This window comes from Mastigoproctus giganteus, chromosome 12 (genome assembly GCF_048544385.1).
Source record: "Mastigoproctus giganteus isolate SK-2022 chromosome 12, ASM4854438v1, whole genome shotgun sequence".
NCBI classification, from domain to species: Eukaryota; Metazoa; Arthropoda; class Arachnida; order Uropygi; family Thelyphonidae; genus Mastigoproctus; species Mastigoproctus giganteus.
Window position 1 is genome coordinate 167,367,173 of NC_143586.1, and position 12,798 is coordinate 167,379,970.

General features: G+C 36.5%; 1 protein-coding gene across 1 annotated transcript in view; it reads left to right on the forward strand.

The window, feature by feature from the left end:
* Positions 1 to 12,798, forward strand: part of LOC150077579 (A disintegrin and metalloproteinase with thrombospondin motifs adt-1-like) — a 150,197-nt gene that overhangs the window by 67,898 nt on the left and 69,501 nt on the right. Inside the window, exon 7 of the mRNA XM_090385950.1 lies at positions 616 to 740. Within this exon, the coding sequence (XP_090242076.1) occupies positions 616 to 740 (125 nt within the window). The remainder of the gene's footprint in view (positions 1 to 615; positions 741 to 12,798) is intronic.

The window sequence follows — 12,798 nt, forward strand, 5'->3', positions numbered from 1 at the left end:
TTAAGATTTTAATATACAAAAAAAAAAAAAAAAAAAAACCTTTCCGAAACTGGGAGATGCGTTAATTTGAATGTGCATCTGGTTTAAAGTCACCTGGTGTTTTCAGATTGAATGCAATTTTTTTCTTTGTAATTAAACTCTGAGGCTGGAAAAGAGTTCTGCACATTTATGAAAACATTCTTCAACTTGGACATGTAATCATATCTTTCAATAAATGTTACAAGTAATGGAACAACTATAGATGGTATATTTAGTTGTGAACTAAAATCTCTTTAATGTAAAAAAAATATATATATATTTAAAAAATTATATAATCACTGTCCTCCCTATGCTGGGCGGGAAAAGCCCAGTTTCAAATCCCATCAATGATGTCAGGAACTTTTATTGGGTTTTTTCACTCTGTGGTAGCAAGTTGGTCAGTGTTGGGCAAGGATAGCTAGTCCCCCTCCCTGGAAACTCTGTTTTTAAGTACAGCAAAACATGCAAAATGACCAGAGAACACCCAATTTATGGACATAATACATATTGGTAGATGAGGTTGTTCTCGGATGCCTCTAATATGAGAGGGGTATTTTTTTTTTTGTGTAACTACACATAATTTTTATTTATTTTCAGAATGCTCCAAATACTGCCAGCGGAGATATTGATGACTATCTGGACAATTTTTGCACCTGGCAAGCTCAACGCAACCCTGTGTTATCTTCAGTGGAACACTGGGATCATGCATTAATGCTAACAGGGTAAGGAATGGATATTAAATTCTATGTTAAGGTAAGATATTTACTGTTTACAGTTAACTGTTTTACTGTTTCATAAAAAATCATAAAAAAGCCCTAGATTTATTACAGGATGATAATACATACAAGGTCATCCGCAGAAATCCTCTAGCCGGTTTAGAACAACGTGTTAATAAGATTTTACAGCTCTGGTTAAAAACAGGTAAGATTTCTAAAGAAAAGTACTGGTCTATGCATGCAACGGGGTGTCAGCTGCCCAGGTTTTATGGGCTGCCGAAAACACATAAAGTGGGGGTCCCGTTACGACCCATTGTTTCTTTTATTGTGAGCCCTACCTATGCTTTGTCAAAATTCATGGCGCAGCTGATTTCTCCTATAGTGGGACGGTCCATGTTTGTTGTTAAAGACAGTGTGGATTTTGTGAACTTCGTTAAAAGTCAAAATGTAGGGGAGAATGAAATAATGGTGTCGCTAGATGTGGTGTCATTATTTACTTGTATACCCATAGCCCATGGGGTGGAATGTGTAAAGGTGGTACTGCAAAGAGATGACACCCTAAGTACTAGATCGCACCTAAGTGTAGAGGATATATGCTGTGGTGTAGAATTATGTCTTTCGAGTACGACTTTGCTGTATAAAGGAGTGATGTACAAACAGGTTCACGGCACAGCTATGGGTTCTCCTATTAGCGCCATTGTCACAAACCTGGCAATGGAAGAGTTAGAAAATAGGGTTTTTACAAGTTTGGAGTTCCCTAAGCGCAAGTGGAAGAGATACGTGGATGACACATTCACTTTGGTGCAAAAGGGGAGAAAAGAGGATGTAGTTAGCTTTCTCAATGATTTCTCTCCTTTTATACAGTTCACCTCAGAGGTGGAAGTGAATGGTTCCCTCCCATTCCTGGACGTAATGGTGAGTAGAGAAGGCTCCAGGCTTAGTACTACAGTGTTTAGGAAGCCTATGTGTAGGAGCCAGTACACCCATTATAGGTCAGCACAGACTGCCCAGCATAAAAACAGCATGGCCAGGGCACTTTTGGGTAGGGTTAGGACGCATTGTAGCACCTCTGAGGAGAGAGAGAAAGAAATTGGGCAAGTTAGGGCGGATCTTATAAAATGCAGTTACCCCCAGAGGGTCATTGAGAAATATAATATAGGCGTGGAGCCTAATCATGTAATACCATCTGTTCCAGTCACCACAGTTTATATTCCCTACTATCCGGACTTGTCAGATCGAATTTCAAGAATGCTACGTGACTTTCAGACACGCTGTGTACAGCTTCCGGGTCGGAAGTTGCACACAGTGTTGTCACAGGTCAAAGACCCCATTCCTGGGGATTCCAGTAGTGGGGTCGTATATGAGATCAAATGCCCGGACTGTGGGGAATGTTATGTGGGGGAGACAGGACGGTGACTAAAAGACCGTCTGGGGGAGCACATGCGAGCTATACAGACCGCAGAGTTCAGTAAGTCCGCCATTGCTGAGCATTATTGGGAGAAACATCATCAGGTCTCCCAGGTGAATGCTGTCATCCTTGACCGGGCGCATAGGTTCTGGGACCGTAAGTGGCTAGATAGTTTGTGGATAGGCTCATCTGAGAACAATAGTATGAATAGGGACAGGGGTGTTTGATTTCATCCCCTACTAGAAGCTGCAGTCCTGGCAAAAGACGAGCGTTTTATATTTCCACACTCCCGAGCCGTTTCCGGTTCTGGATCGTATGGAAGAAATATTGAGCATGTGCCTGGTCAACCACGTGTGCTGTGAGCCTGTTACTTAAGGATGTGTTGCTTAAACATCATTGTTGTTGAGAAAGGAGGCGGAAGCCTCCGAAAGCTTAAGTCAATGTTTTATCGCTTTTATCTTTATTGTATTTTAAATATTTTATTTATTTATATTTTATTGTATATTAAAGTTTCATCGTATATTTATTTTGTAAATCAGTCTTTTGCATATATCATTTTACAGTGTAGTATCGTTTGGTACATTTTAGTTTCCAGTATTAAACCATTATAATTAAACAGTTGGTGTATTTGTTTTAAATTCTGAATATGATACCAATATATGAGGTAAAAATAATGGGTTGAAAAAAATTGAATTTTAAACTTGAATCCATGTTCATACATTAAATTTAGTTATGAATAATACCATCAAATGTAACACTGATACAATTGTGTTTTTTGGATTGATTCAAGTACTTAACTTTTTATTCCACTCCACAAAATGTTGGATAGTAGAGAAAAATGATATTTCTAGTTTAACCATAAAACCATTCTCAAACACAATCTGGAAGTCTTGGATCAATACTTTGAGCCCTCTAAGATTCTAAATCAGTGAAATTTGTGATACATTAGTTGAAAGTTTTGAAGATGAAGATAACGATCAAATATGACTCACAGAAAGCATGTGTTTTAAGTGTTAAAATGTAATTTTGGGATTTTAATTTTAATTTAATTTTACTCTTAACATTTATGGCACTAAATTTTAAACTATATAAATTTATCAGTCAAGTACTACAAAATCAAATGTAAAACATTGGATTTGCATTGATATTTGGAAAATTTAGTAATTTTTTTAAAAAAATATCAGATGGAAGAATGTTTCAATAAATGAATAACTACTGCATATGAAATGGCATATATTTTAAAATTTCTAAGTAACCAGCAGAAGTATGATGAAGAAAGAAAAGAAAATGATTTAATTATGAACATGCTGGTACAAGGATCAGAAAAATCCAAAATAAAAATTTTAAATAAAAGCTTTTATTTCATTCTCGACATTGCTATCAACTTTTTTTTTTTTTTTTTTTTTACAAGATGACCAATTTATGATATTGAATTTCTACAAATATTTTAATTTCCATTAGATGAAATTAACATGAAAAGTGAATATCTTTTACAAAATTCTATCAAACTGAAAAAAAAAATCTGACAAATAGGAACAAAAAGGATACCGATGCTTCTGAATTAGCTGATGAAATAAATTGCAAAAAAGAACTTGCAGATTGAGAATGTATCAAAACCCCTTAAATTATATAAATTATAAAAAATTATAAATGACACAAGGCAAATTGTGTTTAGTTTTTTAAATCTAAAATCAATAAGCTGAATAGCTGTAATGAGAGGCTACAATAACAATACAAATACAAATACAATGTTTTCTAATATTATTACATTTGTTGCAGACAGATTCATAACAAGTATGGGATCTATTATTTTAACTTATCTAGTGAACTGTGAAAAAAAATGTTCAAATTTAAATTATTTAAAAGTTCTATTTATAGTCTGCCATGACCACTAGGTCAGAGGATTTACAAATAATAATTCTTTCAATAAATACAGTCATTAACTGTGTTTAGTGGTCATTTGAACTCAAACTATGGTTAATTCAAACAAAACAAGATTACGTATTTTTTAACTGGCACTCTTCAACAATTCCGCCGAATGATAAAAAAATTATTTTAGGTTTGACAGACATTAGATTTAATGCTGTCAATATCAATACTGATATCGACAGCATTAAAGCTTTACAAGTCCTCCTAAACATAGAAAAATGTATCCACACCATGCTAAGTTCAGAATAACTGGATAAATAGGAAAAACAAAATATGATTTTTTTTTTTTTTTTTTTTTATGAAAACCCCAAATATGAGAAGTATTAGAACATATAGTAATTAGTACCATGCATGAGTTGGAGGCTGAGAAGACATTTGTTGACATTAGACTTAAACTTCTGTAGACTGTAATTTTCAGGAAATACGTATGAAGGAAGGTTGTTCCAGAAAACGGCAGTTGAATGAATAGACAAGGAAGATGAAAAGTTGGTTCTGTGAGTTTGAAGTTGGACAGTAAATGGATGTTGGCTGCACGTGTTTGGAATGTTTTGAAAGAGAGAGTGAGAATTATAGAAACCAATTCAAAAGAACAGTGCCCATGGAAGTATCTGTAGAAAAGGCATGCAGCAAACAGTGTACGTCTATGAGACAGAGAGTGGAGAGACTCTGTTAGAGATGAGTCATTAATTAACCTAACTGCCCTCTTCTGAATGGAATCTAGAAGCCTGAGAGAGGTTTTGGGGGCACCGTCCCAGATGTGGGAACAATATTCCATGATAGAGCGGATTTGCGATTTGTTCAACCAGATGAGGCATCAAGAATTTTTTCCACTAAGCCAAACTGTCATGCAACATTTTAGCAGAAAATGTTCTAGAGCAAGTACTGTAGAATGTTTTAGAAAAATATCAGAAAATGAATAGGACATAACTATAAATTAGCACTCCTGATCATGGCTGTCTGAGTGGGTGGGAACTTTGGTAAAAATAATAACATGACTATAGTCTCAGCCTAGAAAATGCTCAGAGACCTCAGCAAAGAGTTCTTTACATATGTAAACTCTAGAAGGAAGGGGATGAATCAGATTGGTCCACTTGATATCGATGGTTCAACTGTTGATGATCCTGCTCAGGTAGCTAACAAACTAAATGAATATTTTGCATCTACACAAGGAGTTATTCAGGGAGGGGAATGCCAGAGGTGTATTAAACTCTGGCAGTAAGCTAGATAATGTTGTAATAATGGAGAGTAAAGTGGAGGAGAAATTGTTGAAGATAAACATAAGAAAGGTACCTACGGTGGATGGAATCTATCCAGTTATATTGAAGGAGGCAGCAAAGGAAGTAAGCAAATAAGGAAGTAAGGAAGTAAGCCCTAGCCATAATTATAAGAGCTTCCTTGGACTCAGAGGAGGTACCCATGGACTGGAAATATGCAAATGTGACCCCAATCCACAAAGGAGAATCAAAGGGAAACACAGGTACTTACAGATCTGTTAGTTTAACTTCTATTCCGGGGAAATTAATGGAGGCACTGGTTAAAGAAGCACTGCAGGATCATCTAGACAAGACTTCAGTTATAGCTCGGACACAGCATCGGTTTGTTAAGGGGAAGTCTTGTCTGACCAATTTGATTGGTTACTATGATGTAGTCACAAAGGAACTGGATACAAAGAATAAGTTTGATATCATATGTTTGGATCTTAGAAAGGCTTTTGATACTGTTGCACATGGAAGGCTGCTGCACAAATTAGAGCAGTGTGGCATTGGAGCCATATTGCTGCTATTGATGAAAGGGATGGTTGAGAGAAAGAAGACAGAGTGGTAATCAATGGACACTGCTCTTCGTGGAGTCCCCCAGAGTTCAGTGTTGGGTCCATTGTTATTTTCTCTATTCATTAATGATATTGATGATGGTATATCAGGCTTAATGTACCAAGTTTGCAGAGGATATAAAGGTCGGCAGGGTTGTTAATGACACTAATGACAGTATGCTGCTGCAACAGGATCTAGAAAAGTTGAGCAGATGGGCTGAGAGGTGGCAACTGAAGTTTAACATTGACAAATGTAAAGTACTGCATATGGGAAGTGGTAACCACAGAGTAATGTATCAACTGTGTGGTACTACACTGACAGAGGTGGAGAGTGAAAAAGGACCTGGAGGTAATTGTGCAGGCAGATATGAAATTTTCTGAGCAGTACAGACAGTCTGCAAGAGTAGCTCATGGTTTCTTGTCAATGATAATACTGGAATTTTTCTAGCAGGGATAAGAAGGTGATTATCCCCTCCTGTAATAACTGGACATAACGAAGATGTCCCCTTGTATAAGGCAATGGTCAGGCCACACCTTGAGTACTGTATACAGGTCTGCAGGCTTCATTTTAGGAAGGATGTAGGGCTGTTGGAACGAGTACAGAGAAGGGCAACAAGATTAGTGAATGGAACAAAGGGTTGCTCCTACGAAGAAAAGCTTAAGTTTTGCAAATTACAGTGTTTGGAAACTAGGCACCTGAAGGTGATCTGATTGAGGTGTATATAACCCCTGCGGGCTCACATCTGGTGAGTATGGGCTTGGCAAACCCAGGGTCCTAAGCTGGATATTATCATTTTTCTCTTTCTTGGTGATGCCTTTCTACTTTTCTCTCTCTCTCTCACACACACAGGGGGTAACTCGAGAATTTTTTTTTTTTTTTTTTTTTTTGGCTGGTGCAGCATAAGCCTCAGGCTTCCATTGTACAATACGGCTAATAATAATAATAATAATAAAGTCTTGAATGGTTTGAGCATGCTCAATGCTGATGGGATTCTTCCTCTTGCTCAGAATAATCGCCTGATAGGGCATAAATTCTAATTGAGGAAAGACAGTTGTTTGACAGATGTGTGGAAGTTTGCCTTTAACCAGCAGGTGGTTGATTGCCAGAACAAACTTCCATTTGTTGCTGTAGAAGTTGAGAGCTTAAAGAGATTCAAGGCAGAACTAGACAAACATTTGGAGTGAGCGGATGGGTGAAATTAGAAGGGTTTTTTTTTTTTTTTGGCTGATGCTGCAGAGGGTGTCTCAAAAATACACGGCATAACTTCAGGAATGAGTTCCTCATATGTAGACAATAAAAATATTTTATATCAACATAGTTCCGGAAATGCTTGGTTCCCGAGTTATTAACTGGAATGTCTTATTTCCTGCAGGTAATTTCCTTCATCACAAGGTACTGACAGAATCTGGTGGTTTTCCATTCTGACCATGTACTAGAATCAGAAGCAAGTGGATATGCGCAGTGGATTATGTACGGTTTGGCAGACAGCAACGCTCTGGAGGCTCGTCGTTTGTACCATGAAAGGTTCCCATAACGAAGATATCCAGACAGGAAAATGTTTGAAGGTATTCATCACCACCTTTGTAAACATGGGACTTTACACCTCGTGCTGCTGACAGAGGATAACCAAGATCCGACTCCTGAAGTAGAGGTGGAAATTTTGGATGTTGTGCATGCCACTCCTGGAATCAGCACACGCAGAATAGCAATGCAACTGGCTGTTCAACGTTTGACTATTTGGAGAGTGTTGTGAGAACACCAACTGTATCCTTACCATCTGCAACAGGTACAGGCGTTGTCACCAGCGGATTACCCTGCAAGAGTAATGTTCTACCAGTGGTTCTTGCAGCAGTTTGGTACAACTCCTCACTTTCCTGCCTTAGTGATATTCACAGATGAAGCACAGTTCACACGAGATGGAATCCAAAACTTTCACAATCAGTATGTATGGGCCAAAGAAAACCTAAATGCAATTCTTCCATCACATCACCAACAGTGGTTCAGCCTCAACATCTGGGCGGGTGTTTTTGGTGATAAGTTATTTGGGCCCCATGTACTTCCAAACAAACTCACAGGGCAGGCGTACAGAAACTTTCTGGAAAACAACATGCCTGATTTCTTGGATGAAATGCCACTGATCATTCATCAACAAGCACACTTCTTGCACAATGCGCTTCTGCACACTTCAGCCACCTAGCCCACAATTGCCTGAATCGAAGGTTTCCTGGTCGGTGGATAGGTAGAGGTGGACCAACTGCCTGGCCTCCACACTCACTAATTTAAACCCACTAGATTTCTTCTTGTGGGGCCATTTAAAGTCATTGGTGTATTCGACTCCGGTAGCTGATGTGGAAACTCTCCACAATCGAATTGTGGCCAGTTGTGAGACAATACAAAACATGCCAGGAATTTGGCATAGTCTTCGCTAGTCCATGAGACATCGATGTGAGGCCTGTATTCAGGCAGAAGGTGGACATTTTTAACAATTACTATAACGTGATGTGAACAGTTAAGTGTCATAGATAGACCTTCAAAACTCGGAAACCAAGCATTTCCGGAATGTTGATATAAAATATTTTTATTGTTGATATAAAATATTTTTATTATCTACATATGAGGAACTCATTCCTGAAGTTATGCCGTGTATTTTTGAGAAACCCTGTATGAGCTTGCTTTCTTGCATCATGTGCCTTTACTAATGCCTCTGTACTTTTCAGATCTAGCTCCTTGTAATTTATTCTATAAAGAGATTGCAGAATACAAACTGCTTCCAACAGCTGAAAAACTGCTGGCTTGCTGAAGTCTGAAGGGGAATATTTCAGAGATGATAAAATTAAAGTTAAGCTTTTTTTTTAAATAAATATAACCAAAATCTGGCACCTTTTTTATCACATGTGATACTTAGAGTACTCAATGCGTGTGTGTGTTAAGCAGCAAAGCAACTAAGGCTATGAGGCATCATATAATTTGCTTGTAATTGCATGTGTTCTTCAATTGCATGTATTGTTGTTTTGTTGGATGAAAAACTCCAGTTTCGGGGGGGGGGGATGTGATCTTCACCCAAACCATGTTCAAAAAGAAATCCCTTGCATTATTGATGGGAATTGTACCTGGAGGAAATCACAATGCTCAAAGGATGATGATTGTAATGACTGCGAGGGCAAAACTACTCGGGGATTTAAGGTCCGATGCAGCCAAGTGTTCAGACACAAGTAAGCAAAAAGAAACGTGCTTTGGGTGGTCCATAGTTCAAGCCCGAATGATGCTAAATATAGTTAATGATTGTATTCAGTGTCAAAATAATTAATGTAAATGCTTCTAACTTAGTGCCTGTGCCAGATTATAAACAAAAACATTATCCTTTATGACATTTTTATATAATAGCAAATATGGTGTTGGTATTGTCAATGAAGGCTTTCTATAATTTTTAAAAAAAGACACAGGATCTTGTTAGAATGGACGCAACTGCAGCCAGGCACAAGAAATATGAATAACATACATGGGATCTTTTCGTGCAGTAAAAAATGAATTCATCTTGGGGCTTACGAACAGTAACAAGGAAAGCAGATTTTTTTTTTTTTTTTTTTAACCTCTAAAGAGTTGGTATTCTTATTTTGGTTTTTATATCAATTTATATTTTTAAATTTTTAGGTGTGTTCACACACACACACACACACACACACACACACACACACACACACACACACACACACACACACACACACACACACACACACACACACACACACCTGTTGTCTTCATAGTGTTCATCCATCTCAGTGGATGGATTCCCAGTGGATGGATTTTCTTGAAATTTTATATTTAGTTCTTTTACAGAAATCTGTTGAGCCATCCCAGATTTCATCGTCCAGTTTGTATGGAAATTTTTTCCATTAAAACTCTATAGAAAAAATAATTTATTTTCCCATACGTATAGCTTGTATGAAAAAAAAAAAAAAGGAAATTTACAGACTAAATGGTTTTAATGCGGTATTATTAGCTTTAGATAGCCCCAGTGGTGAGCTGTAGTGGGGTCACAAGAGTCCATTGGTTTTTTTTTTTTTTTTTTTTTGAAAATTTGCGAGCCCATTGTTGAGACCGATTATTTATTTTACAAATGTAATCCTAAATGCAATTATTAAGTATCCAGAGCCAGAAATACGGTGGGCCCCGCCCCCAGCATTTTAATGGTGAAATTGACCAGTTATATATTTTAAAATTGCTTAATTTTGATTTAATTACAATGGAACCTCTGTTTAATGTAATTTTTTGAATTCCCCCTTGATAATTACATTTGAAATAGTTTCCGTTGAACAAAGAAAATTTCCATATAACGACGGATTACAAGAGAACTTTGTACTTATTGTTCTCACCTCTGACCTTTAGGTAATTAGAAAGCACAAATTAAGGATGAAAGGGATTACCATTCCACAATGTTAGTGGTGTCCGTAAACCTATACACTTACATACCGAGAAGACGCACTAGTCAATATGCTTTCCATAGCCAGTCAGAGGATTAAGGCAATTTCCAACATGAATAATAGACCGTGGTCAACCCGTGTTGTGGTTCTCCTTTACTCAAAGAAACAGGCATCTGTTTTTCAGAGAAGTGAGTGATCCGCACGTTTCAGTAAATTTCTCCATCTATGTTTACATGGTCACAGTAGCTGAATATCTGCATGATTCTGACATTTTGCACAGGATTAAAAGAACTAGTGACAGTAGCATTGTAGAGGGGGGAGAGGAAATGAGGAAACTAGGATATTAAGTAAACTTTCCGAAGATGAAATGTTGGCAGATTTTGAAACTGCATTGCGGCTTTCACTGTGAAGAAAATTTTCTAAAATATAATGGCATAGAGGCAATAATAAAAAAAAAAAAAAAAAAAAACTGTATGCACAATATTATTATCATCAGTCATATGGTGCAAGGAAACCTGAGGCTTATGCTGCACCAGCCAAAAAATTTTCTTTCTGAGTTACCCTGAGAGAAAGAAAGAGAGAGAGAGCGAGGGGAGAAGTAGAAGGGAATCAATCACCAAGAAAGAGAAGAATGGTGATATCCAGCTCAGGAGCCTGGGTGTGCCAAGCCCATACTCACCACATACCAGATGTGAGCCCCTGGGGTTAAATATCATCAATCTCCAAAAAAACCAGCATGAATTAAGGATGATTGCTAAAGAACTTGATGTGGAAACTGTTAAGATCGGTCATGTGTTCAGGCCACGATGGGCAGCTTGCAGACGGCAGTTGCGGCTTGGAGGAATTATCACGCTTTTTTGCAAACGTTTTGAATCAGAATCAGTTAAATAATCAGGATTATTAAACCTGACTTTTATATCTGGAATTTCTTAACAATTTAGCAATAATGATCAACATCCTGCAGGAGATCTTACCTTTCAGAAGCTTTACAAAGTCACGGCATCACTATAGTAAAAGCAGATTAATTATTGGAACTATCAATGCTATTGCTAATTTGAGAAATTCTGAAGCTAAAATTGAGACCATGTTGAAGTGGAAAGAATTTGAAGGAATCAAAAAAATGTGTTCTAAAGTAAGAACAAACCAAAAAAATTACCTTGTGACAAATTATTAAATGCATTGTTTTATCCTTAAAGGATAAGTTATTAATGCAACAGTGATTTTAAATTAAATAATGAAAATAATGATACCATTGATGATGAGGAATTGAAAAAAATTTTAAACATATGCTACCCGAAATTGCGGAATATGAAAGAACTTTCGTCTCGGTGGCAAGACGGTGAAAACCAAATAAAAAAATTTAAGTTTTCTGATTAAATATGAAATAAAAATTAATGATTTTAGAGATTTTTTCGAAGACAGTTTATCGTTAAAATCGAGTGAAATTCCCTTTTCAATTAAGAAAGCCAGAATATATTTGAAACCATTGCGATTAGCAGTTCTGAAGCTGGCAAGCTTCCAGCGTAATGAATAATATTGTGACAATTAAACACGTTGCAGATTATGATGACCATACATCTAAATGGTAAGCCATTGCTTCAATTTGATCCTGATCAATACGTCAAATCTTCCTCTGTAATCATCGCTCAGCTGCTGAGCAAAGCAGAAGATCAACAACAAATATTAATAAAGAAGTAAATTCTATATGGCAATTTTCAGAATAAATTCCTCTTGAATATTTGTATAATAATTTTTTTCATGTAATCTGTGATTTTTGTGTACCTTTTCTAGAATAGTTTTGTTTTTTATGTAATATCTGTTTTTATATTGTGGAATGTTGTGTGATAGTTTTTATGTTATTTGTGATATGAGAAATATTTCATGTTATATTTAATTCTCAATATTAAAATTTTATCATGAAAAAAATGTATCCATTACATTTCACTAGTTATTTAAAAAAAGAGAAAAGATGAATAAAAAAGTGATGCATATGCCGAGCACACACAGTAGTTCTGTATTATGTGAAACCCCCTTCGCGTTTCTTTTAGATATTTTGATTTGTATATATTGATTATGAAATAAGAGCTTTTGTATTGTAAATACAGTATTTTATTGATCATTCACAAATTTTCATAATTTCTGGTAGACAAAATACAATGGATTTATGATAACTAAAATAAGAGATGTATATTTGCGATTGCAACATATCTAAATGACTCTGGAAAACAGCATTGATTGATGTACCGATCTTGTAGCTGAAGTGACATACGCAGCTGCTAGGGGCACTTAACAATGGAATGTAATGACAATGTGAGACGAGAGAAAGAAATTGTTGACAAATATCTGTATCGTTGCAGTGTATGAAAAATACTTGTATTGTTGCAATATGACAGTACTAACTTCAGAAGTATGATTGTGATGTCATACTATTCAAAAATTCTAAAATGTTAGAACTCCAGATGCTATCTTATCCAGGTATCATCGTGGGGGGGGGA